Below are 24,536 nucleotides of genomic sequence, written 5' to 3'. Positions count from 1 at the left end.
GCCTTCATCTTTCCTTTCTCGCCCGCGCCTCATACACCGTCTCCATGTCTGTGTTTCACCCTGACCGATTTCGTTATCCCTCCCTCTCTCTCGTCTCTTGCTCGGGTGTTTTTCGCGTGTGTCGGTGCGCGGATCGGTGCTACCACCGCGCGTATTCGCCGTCCCCGCCTCTTCCGCTGCACACCACGCATCCCCCACCCACCCACCCACCCACCCACCCACTTCGAACCGGCCCCACTCCCCCACCCCTTCTTTCCATTTGGTGTACTCACCGCTGTCCTCTTCAGTCATTTTCCTTCTTTTCGCACAAGAAGTCGGCTTCCGTGTTCCCCCGCCCCCGCCCCTTCTCCGTCTTTCGCTCATTTCTGTAGCCCTCGCGTGTATCCCGCGCCTTCACGCCCCCTTCTCGTTTTGCTTCCCAAATCCCTCTGTCTCGTTGATCGTAGAAAGAGCGACGAAGAATTACGTGAGCGCGCGCACGCACACACACCTACATACACGCACAGTCTCCTCGCATCTTCACTAAGCCGCAGAGACGTGTGCATCAGCAGCCCTCCACACCCATCTCGCCCCTCCCCTCTTTTCTTCTCGGAGAAGACGTGAAGGCTATACTGGAGACACCAGTGGGAAGAGCACGCAACCGAAAAGAGGCGGACGACGACGAAGCGATTCAGGCGCACATAGTCCTAAGAAGCAACCACCACCACCACCCCTTCCCTCCCCCAAGGATACTGCAGAAGTCGAAGTCCATCACGGACCAGTCGTGCTTTACGTCTTCTTGTTGTTGAAGCTCTACAAGGAAAGCAGCTTTCCTCCTCGCCCCAGCACAGCACGATGATCCTCAACTTCTCCTCCCTGGCGGAGCTGTACGTGTATACCACGTGCGTGCTCCTCGGTGTTTCGATGCTCATGCCGCTAAATGCCCTCGCATCGGCACCGGCGTACATGCTCGACTACTACAAGTACGCGACCCGAGACCCGAATGCGAAGCCGAACAGCCCCATTTTCTGGAATCACATTCTCACCTTCTACAACGTGGCGTCGGTGGTGACGCAGGCATTGGTTGGCCCAACGGTGCTGACCCCGTGGGCGCGCAAGCTCTCCCTCTCCTTCCGCTTCTTCATGGCCCTGACGCTCATGATGGTGGAGGTGTTCGTAATTCTGGTCATTCCCGCCGGGGGCGTGTCGCAGGTTGGTGCCATGGTCGCCTTCTTCATCGTGACCATTGCGGCCGGCGTGGGCAAGTCCTACCTGGAGGCGACGTGCTACGCGCTGGTGGGTACGATGCCGCCGAAGTTCATGTCCGCCATCATGTTCGGCTGCGGCTTCTCTGGTGTGCTTTCCTCGACGCTGCAGTGCATCATCAAGGCGTCCATGGAGGACACGTACGACTCGGTGCTCCGCCAGGCGTACCTCTACTTCAGCCTCGCCCTCGGCTTCATGGCTGTTGCGCTCGCCATGGCGCTCTCGCTGCGCTTTAACTCCTACGCGCAGGAGCACGTCGGTGAGTACCGTGCCATCAAGCGGGCCAATGAAGCCGCGAAGGGCCTGAACGCCGAGGAGACTAACAAAGCCGCCCGGGAGGAAATGAACGGCGCCCTCAGTAGCAGCAGCAAGCGTCAACCCTTTAGCACCAATCCGGTGGCTCAGGGCAGTGAGATCTACGGCGATCTCATCGACGAGGAGGCTGAGAAGGCGCGCTGCAAGGCCGAGGGCGCGGGTGGCTCTGACGAGCTGAGCGAGTGTGACGAGGTGCGCGCGGTGGGCCGCCAGGCTGGCGACACCTGCAGCGACAGCAACTCTGACGACCGCAACCTGACCACGTCGGAGCAGCTTCAGCGCACGCGCGCGTGGCCCGTGGCGAAGTTCATCTGGCCTCTCATGGCTAGCTGCTTCTGCAACTTCTTTGTTTCGCTGCTCATCCTGCCGTCCCTCATCATTCCGGTCGACCGCACGGACAGGTGGTTTGCAACCATCGCGATTCTGCTGTACAACTGCGGTGATGCGACCGGCCGCTGGCTATCCTCAGTGAAGCTCCTGTGGCCCTCGCACTTGGTGCTCTTCATCAGCATCGGGTGCCGCTTCATCTTCATTCCGCTGACCTTCTTGTGCATCTTCAAGTACATCCCTGGCCACGCGGCCCCGCACGTGCTCTTCGCGCTGCTCGGTCTCACGAACGGCTTCTTTGGTGCGATTTCGATGGTATTCGGCCCGATCGACACACGCCTGCGCACGGAGGGCCAGCGCGTGATGGCGGGCCAGCTGATGGGCGTCTCGCTCCTCGCTGGTGCGTCGCTGTCCGCCTTGCTGGCGATGGCAATCGTGCCCTTCCTGCCCTAAGCACAATGCAAACAAAAGAAGCGCGGGCACGAGGCAGCGGCGGCAGCAGCAGCGGCAGGCTCGAGGTCAAGGGAGCGAGAGCGTGTGTGTAAGTGTGAAAGCGACACAGGAAAAAAAAGATGACGACGGCCTTCGCACACACTGTCGTTTACTCTCTCGATCTCTCTGACTCCATCCGTCGGCTCCCACCGCGTCTTCGTTGCATCGCCTTTTCGTCTTGCTGGTGCACCTGTTCTGTCTGTCTCTGTGTGTATGTGTGCCTTGTCATAGGTGTTTCTGTCTTCTGCTGGTCCTTTTCATTCCCTTTTCCTTGCGTGCCCGCTTGCTCGTTTTCCTTTCCGTCTCCCGCTCTCGCTCTCACGTTCACATCCACGCCAGCACCACTACCACCACCACCGCCCCCCTCCTCCTCCTCCTCACCTGTTGTCATGCTGGGCAGAGTAAGGGGGAGAGGTGTCTGTGTGTGTGTGTGTGTGTGTGCTCGTCGCACTCGCAGGAGAAGTAGTAGACGGAGAGGACAAGGAGCGAAGCCAAAACCAGAGGAAGCACCGAGGAGACGCGCAGACCACCAAAGGATACGTAATGGTGCCATGCACGAACACACGAAAGAATTCGTATATATATATATATATATATATTTATGCTATATATGTATACACGGCAACAACGTTGATCGAGTAACACACACACACACACAGAGACAGACAGACAAAGCCTCTTTCCCCCCCCCCATACTCTCTCCCTCTCTCTCTATCCCTTCCCCTCCTTCTTTCTTTTTTTTTTGTGTGTGTTTTTTTCGTTGCTGATTTATGCTTTCCATTGTCTTCCGCATTAAGTTGACCTCTCTTCGTTGTTCATTTTTTCATGTGTGTTTGCTTGTGTTTTCTCTTGTCTTTCATTTTTTTTTGCTCTCGTGTCGTTGTACTCCCCCTTCCTCTCCCCCCTCCCCTCCTTGTCGTTTTCCTGTTGGTTTTTCAGGCTTCCATCATGTGGTCGCCTTTCTCTCCTGGACGTGTTGCACCCCTGTCTCTCTCTCTCTCTCTCTCCCCCCTCTCTTTTGTTTTTTTTCGTTTTTTTTTGTTGTGGTCCTCTCTGGACAGCGGACAAGAAGGAGGAGGAGACGTGCGTGTGTGTGTGTCTCCATCCATCCAACCATCCATCTATCCCGGCGCTGGTGGACAGCGACGGAACACAACGACGACAGCGACATAGCAAAACCAAAGCCAGCAAGCAACAGCAAAAAGAAACGCAGGCCGTCTGCAAAGTGTGTGACAAAAAAGAGAGTGAGTTCTCCAGCTCCTCCCCTCCCCTCCCCACCCCCCACACACTGTCTTCTCCGCCTCGCGAGAAGGGGCCCGTCGACAGAGGAAGAAGAGGAAAAGTGAAGATTAAAGTGGATGCGGGTTGTGGTGGGGTCTAGAGAGAGAACGAGACGTGGCGAAAGAAAAAAGAAAACAGCCACCAAAGTAAAACGTGTGGAAGCTCTTGCAAGTGGAAGAAAATGGGTGAGGAGCTGCGTTTGTCCTACTCCCCCCCCCCTCCCCTACTCCCCGCACGAAAAGAAAACAATAATGTAAGAGAGGAAGATGAAGAGGTAGAAACAGCAGCCAGAGGACCGCTCCTCTCCCTCTCCCACTCACACACACACACACACACACACACACTGAAGACACGCAAAAGAACTAAGCGGAGATCATCCGTCTTCGAGTGTGTATAGCTTGTCTCTTATTTTAGTAGTAAAGAGAAAGGAGTGGTGGTTTGTCAAAATAGAAAACAGAAAAAGAAAACAACAGGAATGCGAGCACGAGTGCATCCACCATCCTGCACCACGTTGAGCGCGCGCACGCGCGTGTTCAGATTAATTTTCTACGGTTGAACCCTTTTTGTTTTGCTTTCCAAACTCTCACACACATGCACTGGCCTTGCTTTGTGCGTGTTGATTGGTGTACTCGACTCATATTCGCCGATCGTCCTTCTTTTTTTTTTGTGAGGGGTGCGCGTGTGTGTGCGTGTGTTCACGCATGCTTCTTCCTGCCCTTCCTTTCGTACGTATCTTTCTCATCTTTCAACACCACCGCCACCCCTTTTCCTCCTCCTCCTATCTACCTAAAGTCGACCCTCGATTTTTTGTTGTTTTGCTGTCCTAATTTTGAGTTTGTGCGGCACGTGTTTCTTTTTTTTTGTTAAGTGTCCCCTGACTTTGAAGCACGCCGTGTTGATTGTAATCGACTGTTTTCTATGCCTTGTTTTTGTTGTTGTTGCCGCCCCCATCTCCCCTCTATTATCACCTCTCCCCTCCCCCCTTCCACCCCTCCCTCCCAAGAGAATCGGGGTTGACTTGTTCAAGGTAACCCCAACGGACGAGAAAGAGAGCGAGAGCACACTCTTACACAATGCACAGTGGCAGCAGCAGCAGCACACGTACACACACGGACACAACGAGAGTGGGATCAGCGGAATAGAGAAGGGAGGCGAGAAGGCGCTGAGATGAAGGAAAACAACAGAAGACACTTTTTCTTCACCTCTTCTTGCCCACTTGCCCCTCCCCATATCGCATCTCTCTCTCTCTCTCTCTCTCTGTGGTCTTACGGCTACTACCAATAGATCATGCCGCTGTTAGTATGTGTGCGCCTCAGTCGAACTGTGATAAGCTTCCCCTCCCCCTCAGACACCCTGTTCTCCTTGGTTGCCTGTCTCTGCGTCCTTTCTCTCCGTCTGCTCGCGCACCTTAACCTTCCCCTCTTGCCATCAAACGATATTTTCACTTTTTTGTGGGTTTCCCGCTCCACTTCGCTTGCTCACACTTTACTTTCTTCACCGCCCGGCGCTTGCGTGCTGTTCTGATCTCTGCTTTTCTTGTGCTATGCATTTCTATATATATATATATACTTTCGTGTATGTTTATATTTTTTTTTGGTTTGTGTGTGTGTGTGTGTGGGTGTGTGTCTGTGTGGCAAATCCTCCCACCCAGCACACACACGCACACAACCTACACCCCGCGTACGGGTGGCCGAAGTGTCGCCCTTCTCCGGCCACCACCACCTCCTCCTGTTCTCTCTCTCTCTCTCTTCTCTTTCTTTGATGGCGTGTTTCCGTTTTGTTTTTTCCGGCCTCTTTCGACTCCCCCTCTCCTCTTCCTCTCCTCCCCCCCCCGACGTTTTCCCTCCAAGAGCAAAAAAAATTACACCCATACACGCACATACACACACAAAAAAGTCACACACAAGTATTTCATCGCATTTTCTGCTGGTGTGGGTGTGTGTGTCTGTGTCTGTGTCTGTGTGTGTGTGTGTCTGTGTCTGTGTCTGTGTGTCTGTGTGTTTTAAGAAACCGCTTCGTCGTGGTTTTGTGTGGGCTTTGGCCTCCCCTTTTTTCTTCGTGGTTGCCGTTTTCGTTTCCCGCTCGGTTGTCTCGCGCTCGCTCCTGCACGGAGACTCACACAGCCCGCCCTCTTCCCTCTCCGAGTTCACTGGCGTCTCTCTTCCTCACCTCCTCGCGATGTGTATGTATGCATCCATATCTATGTATGTGTTTTGTTGTGGGTGTGCGGCTCTCTTGTGTCTGGGCGATGAGAGAGAGGGGCAAGCGACGGTGATCTCTCCCCCTCTTTCTTCCAACCACTTCACGGCGCACACAATGCTCACAACGCACGCGGAGACGACGAAGACGATGCTTGCATGGAGGCTCGGAGACGAAACAACAACAACGAAAGTGGCCACGGTGTGTTGCTGGTATGTGCAGAGGGTGGAGTGCCGGAACTGAACGAAACAAAACAAAACAGAAAAAAAGGGCGGCAACGCCGACTTCCACACGACACATATATATATATATATATATATATATCGTATGTCTATCTGTGTGTGTGTGTGTGTGTGTGTATGTGTGTGTGTGTGTGTGTGTGTGTATGTGTGTCGTGTGTTGTGTAGAAGCCTTCGCACAAAAAAAACACGCACACCCATGGGCAACAGAGGCTTGCTGGGTAGGATGTACCAAAAAAAAAAATAAAGTGCAAGGCTCGTGCGTGCACGAGCGGAAAGTCTTTAATTGCTTAAGTCTACATAGATGGATTCATCTATGATTCCTCCCATCATATCCAATGAAAAGGCAACAAGGAGAGCATGAGCAGCTATGGGATTTCATACGCATCGCCACCGCGGACGAAGGACCGTACAGAGAAGGTGAGGAGTCGCGAGGGAATTGCTGCATGATCTCCTCCTCTTATCACACCTCTCCGCGCATGTCACCCGCAACGGCGTCATCGGTGTGATTTGTGGTGGCAGTGCGCACCTGCCGCGCGCGCACACACGCACACGCTGCCCCCTCCCCCCTCCTCCTCCTCTTCCTCTATCTCTCGGACCTCATCGCCTCAACGCTTTCGTTCTCGTCATCCTCCTGTGTTGTTCTTCTTTTTTTTTTGCCGTTGCTGCGGTTGTCTGTGCGGCCATGCACACGCGTGCGTCATGCGCCGTTGACGACGCAACGGTACCAATACTCGACACTTGACAAGCATGAAAAGCAGAAAGGACTCCGAGGGAAAGAGAACGGCGGCCCTGTCTCGCTCTTGCGTCTCTCTCTCTCTGTTCCTTCGCACCGCCAGCTTACCTGCGGCTCTTCTTTACCCCTTGTCGTGTTTATTCGCATCGCTGACGATGCTGCGCATAACCCCCAGCAGGTACGCCAGCAAGGTGACGGCCGGTAATGCCAAGAATCAGGCCGGATCGCCGCGGCAGAAGGCTAAGCTCTTTCACGTCATCCCTGGCACCCCTGTCACGCCGGTGGAGAAGCTGAAAGAGCAGCGCCGCCGCTTCGGCCAGGACCGGTACTCGCGGCAACCCGAGTACAGGCCAGGGCGCAACGTCCGCATGGACCCCAACACCTTCACCCTATATGCGACGACGAAAGGTGTCATGACCATCCGCACCTCGCGCATCAACCCTTCATACAAGTGGCTCGACGTGGAGCCGGACATTCAGAAGGTTTACCGCAGTCGATGCATGCGCGCCGCCCTTCAGGCCCGCGGAAAGGCCTCCATGATGGTAGCGGGCAACGTGCATTACCGTGCTGAGCTGGATCATGTGACGGAGCCGCACTGGCGCGAGCGCGTGATGAGGGTGCCGAAGGCAACGGAGCGCTTCCAGGACCCCAACTACTTTACTCGTGGACTGGTGCCCTCCCTCCGCCCGCTTAGCCGCTACTCGTACGAGTGAAGCGTCTCTGGTTCAGTGACGCAGGGGCGCAGCGTGTGCACGTGCACCTTCTGACGGTGACCGAGCCGATGGAGGCAAGGAAAGGTCATTGGCAAGATCCCTGGCTCAAAGGCTGCGCTGTTCACCCTCCCTCTCAGCTCTCTGCCGCCAACAACAAAAAAGGGGGTCTGCCTTCGCCTTCGCGCCTCCTTTGATGTGTCTGTGTGAAGGGAGGAGGAGGGGTGATGGCGAGATCATCGCCCCTCCTCGGCTACAATGAACAGGAAGCGAAACATACGCGACATCAGACGTACATCGAAAACAAAAAAGAAGACGGTACCAAATATATATATATATATAAGATGACCAAGCCACCGAGCATCACCTGATCAACCGCGCGCGCGCACACACACGCACACACGGGAAGGCGAGCAACCGGTACGGACCTCGTGCATTGGTGGCGACAAGAAGCGCCTCCTCTTCATCTTCTTCTGGTGGTGGCGGTGGTGGTGGTGGTAGAGGGGGGAGTCTGGCGAGGGAGGAGAGGAGGGGCGCCCGTTCCGTATCTCCACGGCTGCTTGGCGAATCGGTGTGTGGATGCTTTTAACATGTATGTGCGTGGTGGGTGTGTGGGTGCATGTCGCTGCTTTCTCTTTTCCACTCCGTCCTCGCTTTCTCTTTCTCTCTGGCTGACGGCACGGCTGCGTGCACGACGGCGAAGGCACGAGCGACGCGCCATCGTCAGCCGCCCGCACAACATGCATGCCTGTGCAGACACCTCCTCCCTGCTCCGCCTCTCCATCTGGTGCGACGGATCATAAAATCACCAGCGCCTCTACGCACACACGCCTTCGCTTTTGTAACGTTCTTCAGACGATTGATTCCCCGCTGATGACGTGGAGACGCCTCCGTGTGTGGTATTGGTGTCCAGCGCCCCCACTATTTGTGGGGAAGCCAGTCAGCCCCCTTGTCGCTGCCCATGCCGATCCGCTTCTGGCCGTGACAGAGTCCAGTGCCTGCGACGCAAGGGCGGCCTGTACGATGCATCGCTGTGCATGGCGGCGGTGAGGCCCCTGGATGGCGTGGCGTCGGAGCAACCTGCGACCGTGAACACGCCTGTGTCATCCACATGATGCGCGAGATGTCATCGCGACTCAAGCGTGTCCCACCCCCGGCCCTCACCGTGCCCACCGCTGGTGTGAGGAGGCCCGAGTGCCGCCCCGACGGGGCGGGTGCACCGCATGGCGGCCGGCACAGTGGGAGCGGCTGTGAGGCGACCTGCGCGGCGGATGAATGGGTGGGTGGGCACCCTTTGGGGTTGGGGCCGTGCTCCGATGACGGAGTTGACGCACTGCTCTACCGGCGTGTGTGTCGGCTGCTGCTGCTGCTTCGCACCACGCAGTCGGGGGGCTGTGACAGGGTCGAACGTAAAGGCCCGTGGAGTGCGTGTTCATACGGCAGTGCAGTTTACACGCGTCGTATCTGTCTATATCTACATGCGTAGACGCACGGCATACACATACATATACATCTACGTGCATACCTATGCGCACACGCGCAGGTGCACACGTGGCACATTTGGTTCGTGAAATGTAGCTTTTGTTTGTTGTTTGGAACTTTCGCTGAAGAGCCGCAGAGGGCATTCCTCCCTCGTAGAGCTCGCTTGTCCTCCCTCCTCTCTCCGTCTCTCTCGCCCCTTCGCTCGGAGCTGTCACTGCAGAGCTGATCCTCTCAGCATCCGGCCCACAGGCATATCTCCCTTTCACCTCTGCCGTTGAAAAGGGGTGCCGATTTCGTATCTAAGGCGGCAGCGAGCTTATCTCGCACCCCCTCCTCACCTCGCGTGATGACCTTCGATGTGGACGTTTCTCCCTCTTCAGCCTCATCGACTCCTCACGTCTCTCTCCCTCTTCGCTAAATGCCTTCACGCCCCGCAAACACGTGCAGCGCTGCAGAGTTCAGGCTCGGAAAGCAGTCGGCAACGTCACTGCCACCACCCTACCCCAAACACACGGTCACATCTGGAACAGCTCACCAGAGCTTCTTCACCTCCTCACTCTTTCTTACACTTACCCCTATATACACCAGTCTCCCTACTTCCCTCTGGCACCCCCGCACCCTCCTTTCCGCGTCGCACCATTCCTTTCCCCTGTGTCTCGCCTCTCTGTCGAACACCCGCACGTGCGTCGTTCCTTTCCCTCCTTGTCCCTCACATTTTCTTGTGCCTGCTTCGGAAAAGAAGCACCACCACCACCACCACCTCCCCCCTTCCCCCTCCCCCTTCTTTGAGCGGAGATGCCCGTTCGTCGCTACGGTGGGCGCTACAACAGCTCCTCGCCCGGCGTGTCGAATGCGCTGAACCCGAGCCGCACCGCCGGTTGGCCACTATCGCCGTCGCCGGCAACGGGCTCGAAGCCCGCGTCCACGCACCATGATCCTGTCCCACAGGAGGCCTACTACGTAAAGGATGAAGCGGACGCTCGGCATCAGCAGCAGGCCCCCCTCCGGGAGCCAAGCGTCGAGGTTGAGGTGGAGATAATAGACGACGAGCCGCCGCGTGGTTCGCAGAAGCCGTTGAGCGTGGCGCCGTGTACCGCGAACGCCAACAACAGCAGCGGCGGCTCGAAATGCAACGCCATAACGGCGTCTCGCTACACCTTTTACACCAATGCGTACCAGAAAAGTGTGTATGAGGCGTTGCGCTCGCTGCGGCCTCTGCCGGAGCTGCAAGAGCCGCGTCGCGTCAAGGAGTACGCGGAGACCTCGCTCAAGGACTCGCTCTACCGCATCGTCGAGGCACACGACGTGATTATGGTGGCCGGCGCCTTTTTCGGTGACGAGGGCAAGGGCAAGACCGTGGATGCGGTGGCCCGCCACCCGCTCTGTACGTGCATCGCGCGCGTGAACAGCGGCGAGAACGCCGGCCACACCGTCTACGACAAGGCCGGCCGCAAGTTCGTCTTCAACCTCGCACCGTCCGGGCTGCTGTTGCCTGGCAAGAGAAACTACATTGGACCCGAGTGTGTCATGGACCCCGTCAGCTTCATGGAGAAGGAGGTTATTCAGCTGATCGACGCCGGTATCGACTACCGCGACCGCCTCTTCATCGGCAACGTATGCATTGTAACGCCGTACCACAAGCTTCTGGACCTGCTGGGCTCAGCAGCGAACTCGTCAACGCTGAAGGGCATGGCGCCCGTTCACGGCAGCAAAGTGATGAAGCGCGGCATCCGCCTGGACCACATCTTCAACGACGACGAGACGCTGCGCAAGCGGCTTGAGAAGGACATGGACACGTACTTTGGTCTGCTCAAGGTGAAGAACCTCTCGGACGCCGACGTGGTGCGCCTCTGCCGCGAAGAGAACAGCGACGGCGTTGTGCGTGTGCCAGACTACGTCATTGCATTCGCGCAGGCGGAGGACAAGGTCGAGTTTCTCGTGAAGCTGTATCGCGACCGTGTGCGGCACAACCCGGGCTTCCCCGCTCGCTGCGATGTCACCTACGAGCTGCATGCGGCGTTGCTGCGCGGCGAGAAGGTGTTGCTCGAGGGCCCGCAGTCGTACTGGCTTAGCAACGCGCGCACAAAGTTCTGGGAGAGCACGACGTCCGCAGACACCACGGCGGCTGGATTGCTGGCGGCCTCGCAGCTGAACTTCCAGAAGTTCAAGTCTGTCGTGCTGAACGTGCACAAGGCGCCGGGGTCCAGCCGGGTTGGCATTGGCGCCTGCCCCAGCAGCTTCGTCCCGCAGGACTACTTCAGTGCCCAGAACATCAAGACGCTGCGCGACTTGCCGTCGGCGACGTGTGCCCACTTTGAGGCTGTGCAGCGCACGCTCTTCCGCGACGGCTTCCCGCACAGCAACGACAAGGCGAGGCACAACGGCATCATGGCCCCGGTAGAGTACTCGGACGAGACGGGCACGTACAATATTGGCGTCGCCATGGCCATCGCCTCGGCACAGCACCACGGCGAATGCGGCGCCGTCACGAAGAAGCCGCGCGTGTGTGGCTTCTTCGACTGCGTCCTGCATCACGAGGTGAACAACATCCAAGGTCCGTACCTCACCATCTCCGCCCTCGACCGCGGGGACGAGTACGATAAGGTCGGCGTGACCATCGCCTACGTCTACTACAGCCCAGAGGGCAAGCAGGTAGACGTGAATGGGCACGTGTACAAGAACGGCGACATCATCCGCGCCGGCGATCCGGTGCCGAGCGAGCCCGCACTCTACCACTGCCATCCGATTGTAAAGTTGATCGACGGCTGGCGCGACAACCCGATTGCCGCGGCGAAGCGCCGCCGCAACGCACCGCTGCCGCGCGGCGTGTGCGAGCTTCTTTCCGCCATCGAGTACTTCACCAACTGCAAAATCCTCTCGATCGGCAACGGGCCGAACGGAGACGACATCATCTACCTCCGGCAGTAACGCCGCTTGATTCTGTGCCGCCGCCCGGGCTCTGCAACCGAGTTAGGGGCCTGGGCACGGGTAGCGGCGATCTAGGAGCGCTGCCGGTCACGGCGGGACGTAGCCAGCGGCAGCCTCGCAAAGGGGAGCGGCCATCCAGAAGCAATAGAGACCGAGGGAGTAGTATCCATCGAAGGCAGCCGCTAAAGACGACGATCCCTGCGCTGGTGCACCTCACGGCAGGTTCTCCAACACAGACGGACACACAAACACACACACATGCCGACAGACAAGATGAAGTTTTATACGTGCTTGTGCGTGAATGCGAAAGACTCCTCTGCAAGGAAAGAAATGGCAAAACTGCACTAGCGCTCACAATCCACCGCCACCACCATCGCTGCAGGTATCCCTCTTGCGGCCCCCTCTACATGACCCTCTTCCCCCTTCTTCTCTCTCCTATGCACTTCGATTTCACGCACACCTCTCTACCTGAATAAAGAAATGTGTATGCGTGTGGGTGTGTGCGTGCTGCAGCAGCCTCTATCGTTTCCCTCGCCTCTTCCTCCCGTCTACGCGAAAGAGGTCGAGTCCTTGAAGAGTGCCGTTGTAACCTCTACACATGCACACTGGTCACTCTAGCTCTCATGTATGTGTGTGTGTGTGTGTGTGTGTGTGTGTCTGTCTGGTGCGTCTGTAAGTGCTCCGAATGGGTAGAGGGAGAGGGGGGGGACGGTGCGTGGAAGGCAGCGAAGAAGGCCGCCAGCAGAACAAAACCCTGAAGTGATGTGCGCCAACCGTTAAACGTAACTGTGTGGGGTGAGAAGAACCGAAAAAACGCAAGGATAGCGACGAGGTGCTGCACGCTTCAGAAGCGTGGCAACGAGCAGGTTGGCGGACGAGGCTTGTTGTAGAAAGCAGCCGTAGCAGAAGGACAGGATAACACTATCCCTCCCCCTTTCACTCTCTCCTCGCCTTTCTCAACGACAGTGTCAATGCGCGCTTCACTGAGAGCTGTAGCAGCCCGAGGAGGAGGGCGGTGGTGGTGGACAGCGAATCAAGAGAGCGAGCGAGGGAGAGGAAGTGTGTGTAGAGGGAGGGGGAGGGGGCGGTGGCGGGTTGAGTATGCCACCGCCCCTTCGCAGAATGAACTAGAAAACGCAACAGGGCGGACGGCAAGAGCACATGTGTAGTGTGCGCCTTGGACGCGCTTGTGTGTGTGTGTGTGTGTGTGGGCGTGTAACGTAGTAACCGTACCCCATTTCTTTTGTTGTTGTTCCTTCGTTGTTGTTTAGCTGCGATGGATAACGTCGTTGTGCACGAACCGCTGTGTGTTTCGTGTGTTCGCTGTTACTTCTGGTCGTTTGCTCTCCATCTCTCGCGGTGCTCGTGGTGTGTGTGCGTGTGTGTGTGTGTGTGCATATGTCTTTTTCCGCACCCCCTCCCCTTCTCTTGGCCACCACGCGCCCTCTCTCCTGCTGCGAGCGCCGCAACCACTCGTTTATCTGCGTCTAGCGTGTCAAGTGAGATGTTCTCCAGTAGGATTGCTCGCCCGTGCTCCCAAGGTGGCAAAATTCGAAAGCGACGACACGCGCACTCACGCACAAAATGTTAGGGGTGGAGGGCGTCTGTCCGAAAGAGCGGGAGAGAGAGAGAGAGAGGGAGGGAGCCTCAGCACTACAATACGGCAGCCCTATGGTGTTTGCAAGCTGCGTGGTGGAGGAGGAGGAGGGGGGGAGGTTGCTGCTGCAGAAGGTGTGCGCTGACCCGCGCTCCACTATGGCAGCTCACCCCCTGCATACATGCATGCCTACACAAAAATGTCGCTCTGACGATCCCTCGCGTTGTTGTCTTGGGTCGGTACGGATGTGCAATGGGGCTGCGTGGCGCCGCCCTTCTGCCGAGGCTGCTGAGCATGGAAGTCGTAACCTACCGGTGATACACACACAGACACCTTTTTTCGTTCGTAACTCCGTCGTCGTCGTCCTCACGGCAGCCGCCGCTGCCGCCGCCCCTGTGGCCCTGCCATGTACGCTTAACAAGCAAGCAGCCCACGCGATGTACAAAGGAGAGGAAGAGAAGAACGTATGATGCATAAAAAAAACGCGCAGGCGTCCACACTGAAGTACTTGCAGAAAGCGGGGGGGGGGGGGGGGCGGAGCAGCGATTGGGATGTGTCATCGGCTGCTCTTCCCTACACACTCGCCCCCCCCTCCCTCCCTCCCTCCCTCCCTCTCTTACACGGGCTGCGATGGCGTTGATGCTGTGCTGAGGAGGAGGACGGCAACGGCGACTTTATTGTGCATCCGTGAATTCGGTGATGAGAAGATGGCATGGTGGAAGCCGCCTTCGTCGCTTCCAGATATCCAACGCCTCTCTTCCTCTCTGAGCATGCCTGTGTCTGTCTGTGTGTATGTGTGTGTCTGTCTGTCTGTCTGTCTGTGGACGAGGCCGACGTGTTAATGCCGGTCGACGCACAACCGAGTGCTCCGCCCTCAAATGACCCGTGTAGCTTTTTCGCTGGCTCCTCCTCCCTCCTTCTTCGTCGCCACCTCGGCTGCCCGCGTGCCCTCTGCGGCATCGCCGTAACACTACGCAGAACCCCGTGGTGAAGCGTTCATCATCGTCATCATTCATCACCAAGCCCTGCCCCGCCCTCCTTTCTCTCAATCCACCATGGCGGACTACGAGCCCGAGGACAACCTCGAACAGAACAGCACCCTAAGCAGTGAAAGCATCCAAGAGGATATAAGCAGCTTATTGCGCACAAAACTAGCGGGCGAACAGTGGAACCCCGCCAAGGTAGATGGCTGGGTAGAGGACATTGTGAACTCGATCCTGACAGAGCTCGCGGAGCTCAAGAAACCGTACAAGTACATTGTCACGTGCGTCTTCATGCAGCGCACCGGTGCCGCGCTTTCTGTCGGGTTCATTAGCCTCTGGGACAATACAAAGGACGGCATGGTGCATGTCCCGTTCGAGAACGATTCGTTTCACTGCTTGGTGACGGTGTACTTCTTGAAGAACGACTAGGCTGCGTCGGCGTCGACGTCGCCGCCATGCAGCGGGGGAACACAGGAGAGTTGGCGGTAGTGCGGCAGAAGGTGTAAGGGTGCAGCAAAGTGAAATGGGCGAACAGAAGGAGGGAGGAGACTGGCAGGGGAGGGTGTTGGCGCACGGCGGGCGTGCATTCTGTGCGCGTTGAGCACGCATGTTACGCACTGTTCTCATTGTTGTTTTCTCTTTTCGTACTCTCTTCCCCTCCAGTCACCGCCACCGCCACCGCCGACCTCCTTACCGCTCCCTCCTCGCCGCTCGCTCGTGATGCCCTCCCTCCTTGGTGTCGCTGTCGGTGTACTTGTGCATGTGCGTCTGTCTTGTGTCGTGTCTGTATGCTGGCGTTGTCGTCGATGTAAACCAGAAGCTGCGAGAAAGGGAGGAGTGGTGTGTGGGAAGACAGAGGCTCCAACATCAAAGAAGGAACGAAAACAACGCGCACCCCTCCCCCGCTTCTCTCCTCCCCCTCTCCTCCGATGAGCTGTGACATCCTTGTTTGGTGCCCACGCAGCAAGAAGGGCGATGGGGCGGTGTGTGTGTGTGTGTGTGGAGGGGGGAGGAGGAGGAGGAGGAGGAGGAGGAGGAGAGAGGGGGTGGAGGGGATCGATCGACTGCTCCTCGCGTGCTTTTGCGTACCTGTGCGTCATGTATCTGAGAGTATCCCAGCAGTACGGGATGAGCCATAGAGCCAACACAATAAAGCGCCTCGCACGCCTCTTCGTCGCCTCACCGGCACATTCCACAAGCTGAGCGCCGCTTCATCCCATCCACTCCCCCCCCTCTCTAACCCCATTCTACGGCCTGCCACACTCCCTCCTCGCAAGTGCTGGCGAAGGTCTCTGCGGGCTCGCCTGTGGTGGTGCGAGCAGTGCTTAAGTGCCCGTGCGGTCCACGTTGGTATGGGTGTGCATCCACTGCTACGCGGCGGCATCCTCCTCATCGCGCTCCGCAGGCTGTGCCCGCGCGCTGTGTTAAGCAATTCTTCTCTTATCCCTCCCCTCGCTCACGCGATCTGACCGCCCCCACTCTATCCCTCCCTTTTGTTTTGGTTTCTTTTGGGGGACGGGCAGGCTTGCGTGTGCCCATCATACCGCTACCGCTACCCCCCTTCCCTTTCCCCCCTCTCTCTCAAGCACAGAGAGAAAGAGAGACACAGGAACAAGAGTCTGTGCGGCGCAGACGCGTTGTACCGGGAGCTCTTGCACAATTTGGGGGGGCTAGTCTCTGCGTGCGTGTGTGTGTGTGTGTGTGTGTGTGTGTGTGTGTGTCGGCTCACAGTTGTCACATGAATGCAGCGCACAGCAGTCGTGCAGTGCTGCTGTGGTGCTCATGCTGCTGCCGCTCGCCGTTCTCGCCTCCTTTGGTGTGCACAGCGGGCAGCGTTGGAGCACAGGCGTCGGCAGGCGGCGGAGTGGTACCGTACGCCCTGCGCTAAGAATCTTTCTCGGTCAGTCCTGCCATGTCGTCGGCATGGCACCAAGGGTATGACTGGCGGCGTATCGAATGGGGCCATGACCTTGAAGCTACCGATATCCGCGATCACCGCTGCGACTCGCTGCTATTCCTCCGGGCTGCACGATGGAGAGGGGTGGCGGCGTAGCAGCAGCGGCAGTGGCCACGCTGACCGCATCCTCGGCGACGTGGCAAAGCGACTATCAGACAGGCAGGATGGGAGGGAAGCCGCAGACGCAGACGGCGCGGCGGCACGGGGCAGCGTAAATTTTCGTCCTTTCCAGGACGCGGGATGGGATGCGCCACCTTCGTCATCGAGCGCCTTCTCGGCCACGGCGTCGCCTGACCCGCCGCCACCGCAGTCGGACCCTACCGCAGCAAGCGAGCGCGCTGCTCTCGATCAGCGACGCCGGCTCTTCGCGCAATGTAGCAAGCTGGCGGACGTCGTGCAAGAGGAGCTGCGCGCCGAGGTGGCGCGGGACATGCAGGACGGCGTGGCGGCCGTGCCACCGCTTGCGCCGAGTGGGTGGCGCGTTTTGCACACAACTGGCTCGAGCTACTTCACCATGTCGCGCCTGAAGAAGGGCTTCTACGTGGACAGCCGATCCGGCGGCAGGAGGGCGAACGATGATGGCGACTCACCACTGGCCGCGTCAGACACGGTGCCGCGGTACCGCAGCGTACACGATCTTGTCACAGGCGGTGGACGTCCACCGCGCTCGGCCAAACGTGACGACGCCACAGCGGAGAGGGAGATGTGGGTGCTGCACCGGGGCCGCTACACGGCAGCGCAGGACGGACAAGCTGCGCCGCAGCGGAATAGTCCGGCGGGCGATGAGGGTGACAGTCGTCAGCACGGCGGCAGTCGCCGTAGAGATGCCGTGCGCTACGCCCGCTCCGACATGCACATCACCCTCTTCGCTCCGTTCCGCAGCCTCGACTTGACGCTGTACAACCCACGCGTCGGAATCTGCGAGTGGACGCTGTTCGACGTCTTGATCCGCAAAGAGCGACCGAAAGCTGCGACGGTGGCGGCGTCGTCACGTTCGTCGCCGCTGCTGTCGGCGACGCTGGAAGGACAGCAGGAAGTGTGGGACGAGGGGCGCTGCATGTTTTTGCGCCTTGCGTATGCGAATGGCGAGCTGCGCGTGCGCTCATTGCAGTTTGTGTCGCACAAGCTGGCGCGTGCGCTGGAGGAGCACGCCGTCTTCGGCAAAGGCGAGCCGCTCTATCTGGAGATGCTGCGCCGCGTGCCCATGGACGTTTCTTTCCACAAGCCATCGCAGCGGCGGGGCGGCAGCTCTTTGGAAAGGAAGGCCCAACCATCCACAGTGAGCGCCGCCTCGCCAGTGAACGTCTTCGACGCACCGGAGCCGACCCCGGCCACGCCAGCGGCCGCGGCTCCACGGACGGCGTCGTCCTTTAACTCAGCCCGCGTGCTGACCTCGCAGTTCGATCGCAGCGGCGAGTACGCACGGACGTTTGCCTACGCCGGCCCCTACATGACGGAGCTGTCCAAGGAGCTGCGCGAGGCGCTGAGCGAGTACATCATGATGGACGTCGGCATCACCAACGAGGTGGCCGAGTACGTGTGTCAGATGCAGTTCTTTTTGGAGCAGGAGGAGTACGTTGGCTGGTTGGCGCAGTGGGGGCAACTTGCCGCAACGCTGAAGCAGACACTCTGACACACGCGCAGCGCGATGAAAGAGAGAAAAGGACGCCGCGTGCCCCTGCCAGCAGCGTAAAGCCACGATCGCCCATTTCTTCTTCTGCTGCGTATACGCCTCTGCGTGTGTGTGTGTGCGTGCGTGTGTGCGTGTGTTTGCGACGAAGCGTGCACACACACACACACACACGCACGCACAGACATACATGCGCACGCTAAACCGAGTAACAAGACGAAGCGAAGAAACGGAACAGAAAAGGACATGCCGCAGTTGTCGCTGATTAGGTGGGAGAGGGAGAGGAGAGGGCGAGATGACAAGAATGGCTGAGGAGAAGTGGTAACGAACACTGGTCGAGTGTCTCCGATGGCACTGGCAAGGGCATGAGAAAGCGAGTTCAGACCAGCAGCGGCGGAGGAGCTGCTGTGTCCATGCAGCTGCCACCCTTCCCCTCCCCCTCCCTCTCCTCCCGCTGCTTCTCGTCGCTACACGCACGGGTGTCTTCGTGCGTGGATGCACGTAGCATACATGATACCTCAACGCTTTGCTCGCTTCTAGCTGTACTCCCCCTCTCCGTCGCACACCACGCCCTGCCAACGCCAGCGCCGTTACATGCACGCTTGACTAGATTTCCCCCTTTCTCACTCGCTCTTTTTCAAGTGGACGCTTCTTCTCCCTCGACCGCAGAAGCAGACGTGCGCTTCTCTCCGTCATCCCGCTGGCTACGTCTCTCTCTCCCCCCCTCCTATCCCACCCTTTCGCTGCCTCATCCCTCTTTCGTTCCTCTGCCCACACGCGCGCACAGCGGCGCCACAATGCAGAAACTCTCAGAGACAGTGCAGAAGGAGCTGAAGGAGATTTTCGACCTCATCGACTCCGACCAATCCGGCGTCATCTCGCTCCAGGAGCTGCGCAAGCTCATGGCAGCTCTGCACCTGAAACCAACCGAGCAGGAGCTAGAAGAGGTGTTTGAGGAGACATGCAGCTTGCCGTCCATCACGAAGGCGAGTGCCGGGTCCCCTTCGACGTCGTCCTTCCCGCTGCCGCCCTCCTTCATCGCCGCTGCCGCACCCCATGACGGTAGCGTCGTGAACAACTCCCACAGCGATATCAATGCGTCCTCCGAAGTGACGGCCGCGGCAGCGTCTGCGCGCACGGTGACTTTCCCGCAGTTTGCCACCATGATGGCGCGCCGCGTGGAGTCCGAGTACACCGCCAAGCAGCTGCGCAACGCCTTCCAGCTCTTCGAGTCCCCTGACATGCCAGAAGGTTTCGTGTCAACTAGTGTCCTGGCCCACGCCCTGGCGACGTACGGGTCGAAGAAACTCGATAAGGAAGAGATCGATCGCCTCATCGCGGCCATCGACCCGAACAATACGGGCCGAGTGAACTACTACGAGTTCGTGGATACCGTGACGGCGTGATGTTGACGGTCACGGTGACGATGAAAACGATGTCAGCGGTATGTGAGGTGCACGGGGGGCGGGAGGGGGCAGCCCTCCCCTCTACCGGTCTCCACCGTCCCTTTCTCTTTTCTTTGGTCCCTCTCATGATGGCTTCCCTCTCCCGTCAGCCTTTGCGTCTTCTTCGTGAGCTCACTGACGTGCGCACGTGACGAGAGACGGAGGTGACGACAGTTTTCCTTGGTTCGGTCTTTGCTTCGCTGTGGCGAGTGTCATGCGCGCAGGTGCACGGCGCTTCGTTGTGCGGTCCACACGAGGATTGGCATACACAGGCGCGCACGGGCGCCCTTATGGATGTACAGGTCGAGCCGCGCAGGACCTTCCACGCGCGCGAGCGCGTCACCTCCTCCGCAAATGCTCTGGAACGCAATGACGCGATGGAAAGGCAACACTTCTCAGCAACAACGAAAAGAAACGAAAGACGACGCACATCACCGGATGACATCCCCCGCTGCGTCTCTCTCTCTCTCTCGCTCGCTCTTGGTCTGCAAGCGTACCGCGTGCGCGCACACGTGTGCGCGTGCCGAGTGTCCGTGAGCGCGGCTCAAGCCTGCGCTCTTGCTGCACACCAACTCTGCCCCCCCCTCCCCCTTCTCCTCTCTTCTCCACCGCCTTGTTCTAGGAGGGCTGTGCATCCGCGTCTGCGTTGCGAGGACACGGATCCGAGTGCGCGCACGTCAGGCCACATCCGCCGGTTCCTCCGCTTGTCGAAGAGAAAACGAAAATGCCGCCGACAGATCCGCGCGAGTGGGCGAAGAAGGTGCGTGCCAAGACGCCGCAGCTGCTCGAGGTGGGCAAGCCGGTGCCCAAGGCTGTGCTCAGTTTTGGTGGCTGTGGATTCCTCGTCACGTACGCACTTGGGGTGGCGCTTTACCTGCAGCAAGAGAAGAAGGTGCTCCTGGCCAACAGCTTCCTGCTGGGCGCGGGGTCTGGAGTACTGCCGGCGGTGGCGCTGGCGTGCGGGCCGCAAGCCGTAAATCTCGAGCGCGTCCGCGACTTCGTTGTGAACAACAGGTTCATTGTCACGGACGAAGATAAGCGGATCGAGACGATGGCAGCCGGCATCAATCAACTCCTTCCAAAGAACGCCGTCGACTTGGTGAAGGGCCGCCTCGCCTTGACGATCGGCTTTTCAAACAAGGACCCGGGATACATGACACAGGCCAAGGAGAACGTCTACTTTGGTCACCACATTGCGGCGTGGACCGACTTTGAGGACCTGGCACAAAACATCATCGCGGCGACCGCGCCAAACACGCAGAAGCCGTGTGTGTTTCGGGGCGCGGACAACGTGCTGCGCGGCACGATGATGTCGCTCAGTAGCGAGCTCGACCAGTACTGTCGGCACGTTTACATCCACGGCTACGCTGGCTACCGCTACAACAAGAACCAAGCACGGCACAACATCATGTTTGGTCGCCACGGGTACGTTGGCAACACCCATTTTTCCTTTCCCAAGCAGGTACTTTTGGCCTTCGCTCCGCTGGTGGGCGGTGACGTGCGCAAGGATGAACTGCTCGAGGCGTACGACGTGGGCTACAACGATGCACGTCGCTACGAGCGGTGGGAGGAGGATCCGTACTACTTCGCCAAGGCAGATCGGTCGCCGAGCGACGACTTCAACTTCCGCAATCTGCGCGCCAACCTCTTCGGCGGCAAGAGCGCGTCTGAGCGGTTTGAACTGTGATGGGGCGGATGAAAGGCAATCAGCGGTGGACATGCGTGTGCGTGAAGAGGGGGCTAGCATGTGCTACTCCTCGCCTCTTTCCTCCTCTTCGTGGACCTATGGGCATTGTTGGCTGATTATGTCTCCCTCTATGTGTGTCGGTGTGTGTGTGTGTCTGTCTGTCTGTCTATGTCTGCCGTGCATGCGTTGCAGTACGTGCCACGTGGAGGTAGTGTTTTTGTGTGTTTGTTTGTTTGTTGTTTTCGGAGGTGTTTGCTTGCTTCTGAGTCACATCTTCGGGGTTTGGGCTGTATTATCTGCGGCGAGAGACCCGAAGGAACGGGGGAGGGGGAGGGGGAGGGGGAGGGGGAGGGGGAGGGGGAAGGCACGAAAAAGAGCCACCTCGCTTACTTGCGTACTTTGCCCTGCGCCTCCACGCACATGTCTGCGCTTCCCCGGTTTAGTCACAGGCCCCTTCCCCGTCTCCATCATTTTTTCTTTCACCTTCGCTGCTGCCTTCCTCCTCCTCCTCCTCCTCCTCTGGGTCTCTCTCTTTCTGGATCTGCATGCACAGGCGTGCACACGTACCACCAAGCAAGGACACCTCAGCTGCCCCGTCTTCTTTTCCCCCTCCCCTCTTCCCCTCTCTGTCTCTCCCTCCGGCGGTACCCTCTCCCCGATCCACTCCCGGCGCTCGACAGGGAATGCTTGTTGCGGTGCCTGTCCGTCCCCGAGACGTGCGCGACGGCAGCGACAACGCACTCAGACTGCGGTGAAGGCTCGCCTTGGGCAGCGAGTGCAGACGTCAGTCGAGGGCCCTCTGCTCTGCTGTCTCATCCTGCCTTCAACCCCACCACCTCCTCCCCTCCCCTCCCCGTCTCCCTCCATTGGCTCGTCCGTGCCATTGCGGTTCGCTCACGTTGCCACTCCAATTTCGTGCTTGCGCCTTCTCCGTACGGTTGTGAGTGTGTCGGAATCAATCCCACCTCATCCAACCTCGGCCCACGTCCCCGCCCAGGCAAGGCAGGACAGCTGTGGAAGGGTGGGTGTCCGGGCAGTCTTGTGCGCACCAAACCGAAAGCGTATGCACACTGTGCCGCCATACCACCACCTTGGGGTGTACGGGTCAGTGTTAAGCGGCACGGTCGTACGCACCTCTCTGTACTTTGGATCCCCGGACCATGCGTGCGCGCCGCTGGTGGCACGGCCCTTACTCGCTCCTCTACACCTTGAACCTCCTCTTGTCTCTCTCTCTCTCTCCCTCTCACGCTGGCGGAGGAAAGGAAGTGTCGACGACACACACATACACACATCCCTCCACAATGCAACGGGGGGCCAACGTGCGTCCGATTAAACTGGCGGAGAAGGTGTTCAGCACCAAGACGGTGTGCCCAACGGCGGCGAGTCAGCTGTACGTAGCCCACGGTCTCCTCGGCAATTCGGGCAACTGGGCAACCGCCTCGCGCCACCTTGTCGAGCACTCTGCTCTCAAAGACAAGCTCCGTCGCGCGATCGCGGTGGACATGCGCAACCACGGCAGCAGTACGCACAGCAGTGACCACACGAACGCGGCACTTGCCTCCGATCTCGAAGCGCTGGTGCTGCGCGAACAGCAGGAGCTGGACCGCGCGTTTTGTGACCCATCCTCGTGCACGACACGGAACGCGATCTTGATTGGGCACAGCATGGGTGGCTTGACGGTGATGGGCGCGCTGTTGCGACGCGCCAACGAGCATCATCTGCTGACCTCGTTGGTTGATCACTGCGACGACGTGGGCTCGACGTCGTCATACGGAGCGTGGCCGGCGGAGCACCGTCGTCAGTGCATCGCTGGAATGCGTGCCGTGAACGAGGAGTTCGGCTTCGCTTCCTCGCAGCCCATCGCGGAAGTGCTCTTCAATAACTGTCGTGCGTCCTCCTCACTATCAACGGGCAGCGGTAATGCTTCCCGTATCCCGCTGCTGGGTCGCGTCGCTGGTGCGATCATTGTGGACGTGACACCAACAATGCGGCTGGGTGAACAGCGCAGCTGCGCTGACAACGTCAAGGAGACGCTCGAGCGCATGACGCAGGTGCGGCTGGACGAAATTCACAGCTACAAGGACGCAACGGCAGAGCTGATCCGGGTCGGCATGGCTGACGAGGAAATGCGTGCTTTCGTGGCAACGAACATCGCGCTTGATCCCAAGGACAAGTCGAAGCCGGCGCAGTGGAAATGCAATCTGCCGGTCCTCGCCGGCGACTACGGCAGCTTCCAGCCATCCATCACTAGCTGGTTTACGTCGTCGGCAACGACGATGGGGCCGGCGTCCTCGGCTGCCGCGCCGCGGCTGTGCACACTTCCTGTCATGTTCGTCTTTGGTGGTGAGTCGCCTTACAACGAGCCGGATCACCGCCAGCACATTTCGCGCTTCTTCTCCAACGCAACGCAGGTGGAGGTGGCCGGCGCCGGTCACTTTGTGCATTACGAGAAGCCGAAGGAGTTCACCGACGCCGTGGCGCCGTTCATCGCCTCCCTCATCTCACAGCCATGAAGCGCAAGAGAGTCGTCTTGGAATTCTCGGGGTGGGGAGGTGAGAACTGCCAAGAGGGCGCTCGACACGTTCTGCCGCCCACCTCCGACACAACCTTTCTCTTCCTCCCTTCCGCTTCTCTCAAGATGCGCGCTTGAACGTGTGCGTGTGTGTGTGTGTGCTATTGTTTGTGTCTTTACACGGCACTTCCCGTAGATGTCCGTCCTCGCAAGGTGCGGACACACACACACACACACGCGCGCGCTCGAGGCTGTTGCACAAGGAAGATGATACCGCGCTCGCAAGCGTAGGTCAGAGGCTGAAGCAAAGAAACCCACAGCAGTGGTAACGGGATACACGTGGCACGCATGCAGAGCTACACACGCGTGCACAGACAATACACACTTGTGTCTCTGCACGTCGCACTCGTGCGGACGTGTCTGCATGTGTTTGCGTGCCCGTGTGTGTGCTCGCCGATCTGGCAGTGCCATCGCTCCGAATCATCGGATTCTGCCTTATGTGGACTTATCCGTTCATCTCGTCTCCAGCCAGAGAGAGGTACAACGGAGGCTCTGCCGGTGTGTGCATCTTCTTCGTCGGTCGGTTGGTGCCCCGCCCTCTCCGTCTCCATCTCGCCCCCCCCCTGCCGTCCCTCACCCAACCTCCTCTGAAAACGCCCGCCTTCCCCCACTCCCTCTCTATCTTTATTGTATCCAATCACCTCATCGCTCCATCAATTATGGCAGCAATCCCCCGCCAACTCTCTCCCTCGCATACACGCACACACCGCT

The 24,536-nt window shown here is 58.7% G+C and overlaps 8 protein-coding genes across 8 annotated transcripts; all 8 read left to right on the top strand.

The window, feature by feature from the left end:
* Positions 1 to 834: 834 nt before the first annotated feature.
* Positions 835 to 2,340, top strand: NT3 (nucleobase transporter; the record flags this gene model as incomplete). The annotated part of the gene is made up of 1 exon (XM_001681813.1): positions 835 to 2,340. One exon carries the CDS (start codon positions 835 to 837, stop codon positions 2,338 to 2,340), a length of 1,506 nt encoding a protein of 501 aa, XP_001681865.1.
* Positions 2,341 to 6,989: 4,649 nt separating this feature from the next.
* LMJF_13_1200 (conserved hypothetical protein) lies at positions 6,990 to 7,547 on the top strand (the record flags this gene model as incomplete). Its single annotated transcript, XM_001681812.1, has 1 exon — positions 6,990 to 7,547. One exon carries the CDS (start codon positions 6,990 to 6,992, stop codon positions 7,545 to 7,547), a length of 558 nt encoding a protein of 185 aa, XP_001681864.1.
* A 2,274-nt stretch (positions 7,548 to 9,821) lies between these two features.
* On the top strand, positions 9,822 to 11,954 carry LMJF_13_1190 (putative adenylosuccinate synthetase; the record flags this gene model as incomplete). The annotated part of the gene is made up of 1 exon (XM_001681811.1): positions 9,822 to 11,954. One exon carries the CDS (start codon positions 9,822 to 9,824, stop codon positions 11,952 to 11,954), a length of 2,133 nt encoding a protein of 710 aa, XP_001681863.1.
* A 2,652-nt stretch (positions 11,955 to 14,606) lies between these two features.
* LMJF_13_1180 (outer arm dynein-like protein) lies at positions 14,607 to 14,963 on the top strand (the record flags this gene model as incomplete). Its single annotated transcript, XM_001681810.1, has 1 exon — positions 14,607 to 14,963. The coding sequence occupies one exon, from the start codon at positions 14,607 to 14,609 to the stop codon at positions 14,961 to 14,963; it is 357 nt and encodes a 118-aa protein (XP_001681862.1).
* Positions 14,964 to 16,498: 1,535 nt separating this feature from the next.
* Positions 16,499 to 18,124, top strand: LMJF_13_1170 (conserved hypothetical protein; the record flags this gene model as incomplete). The annotated part of the gene is made up of 1 exon (XM_001681809.1): positions 16,499 to 18,124. The coding sequence occupies one exon, from the start codon at positions 16,499 to 16,501 to the stop codon at positions 18,122 to 18,124; it is 1,626 nt and encodes a 541-aa protein (XP_001681861.1).
* A 794-nt stretch (positions 18,125 to 18,918) lies between these two features.
* On the top strand, positions 18,919 to 19,527 carry LMJF_13_1160 (putative calmodulin; the record flags this gene model as incomplete). The annotated part of the gene is made up of 1 exon (XM_001681808.1): positions 18,919 to 19,527. The coding sequence occupies one exon, from the start codon at positions 18,919 to 18,921 to the stop codon at positions 19,525 to 19,527; it is 609 nt and encodes a 202-aa protein (XP_001681860.1).
* A 763-nt stretch (positions 19,528 to 20,290) lies between these two features.
* Positions 20,291 to 21,253, top strand: LMJF_13_1150 (conserved hypothetical protein; the record flags this gene model as incomplete). Its single annotated transcript, XM_001681807.1, has 1 exon — positions 20,291 to 21,253. One exon carries the CDS (start codon positions 20,291 to 20,293, stop codon positions 21,251 to 21,253), a length of 963 nt encoding a protein of 320 aa, XP_001681859.1.
* Positions 21,254 to 22,554: 1,301 nt separating this feature from the next.
* LMJF_13_1140 (conserved hypothetical protein) lies at positions 22,555 to 23,766 on the top strand (the record flags this gene model as incomplete). The annotated part of the gene is made up of 1 exon (XM_001681806.1): positions 22,555 to 23,766. One exon carries the CDS (start codon positions 22,555 to 22,557, stop codon positions 23,764 to 23,766), a length of 1,212 nt encoding a protein of 403 aa, XP_001681858.1.
* Between the last annotated feature and the right edge of the window lie 770 nt (positions 23,767 to 24,536).

The sequence above is a fragment of the Leishmania major genome, chromosome 13 (assembly GCF_000002725.2).
Source record: "Leishmania major strain Friedlin complete genome, chromosome 13".
Taxonomy (NCBI): Eukaryota; Euglenozoa; class Kinetoplastea; order Trypanosomatida; family Trypanosomatidae; genus Leishmania; species Leishmania major.
This window is presented reverse-complemented; position numbering and strand designations above follow the sequence as displayed.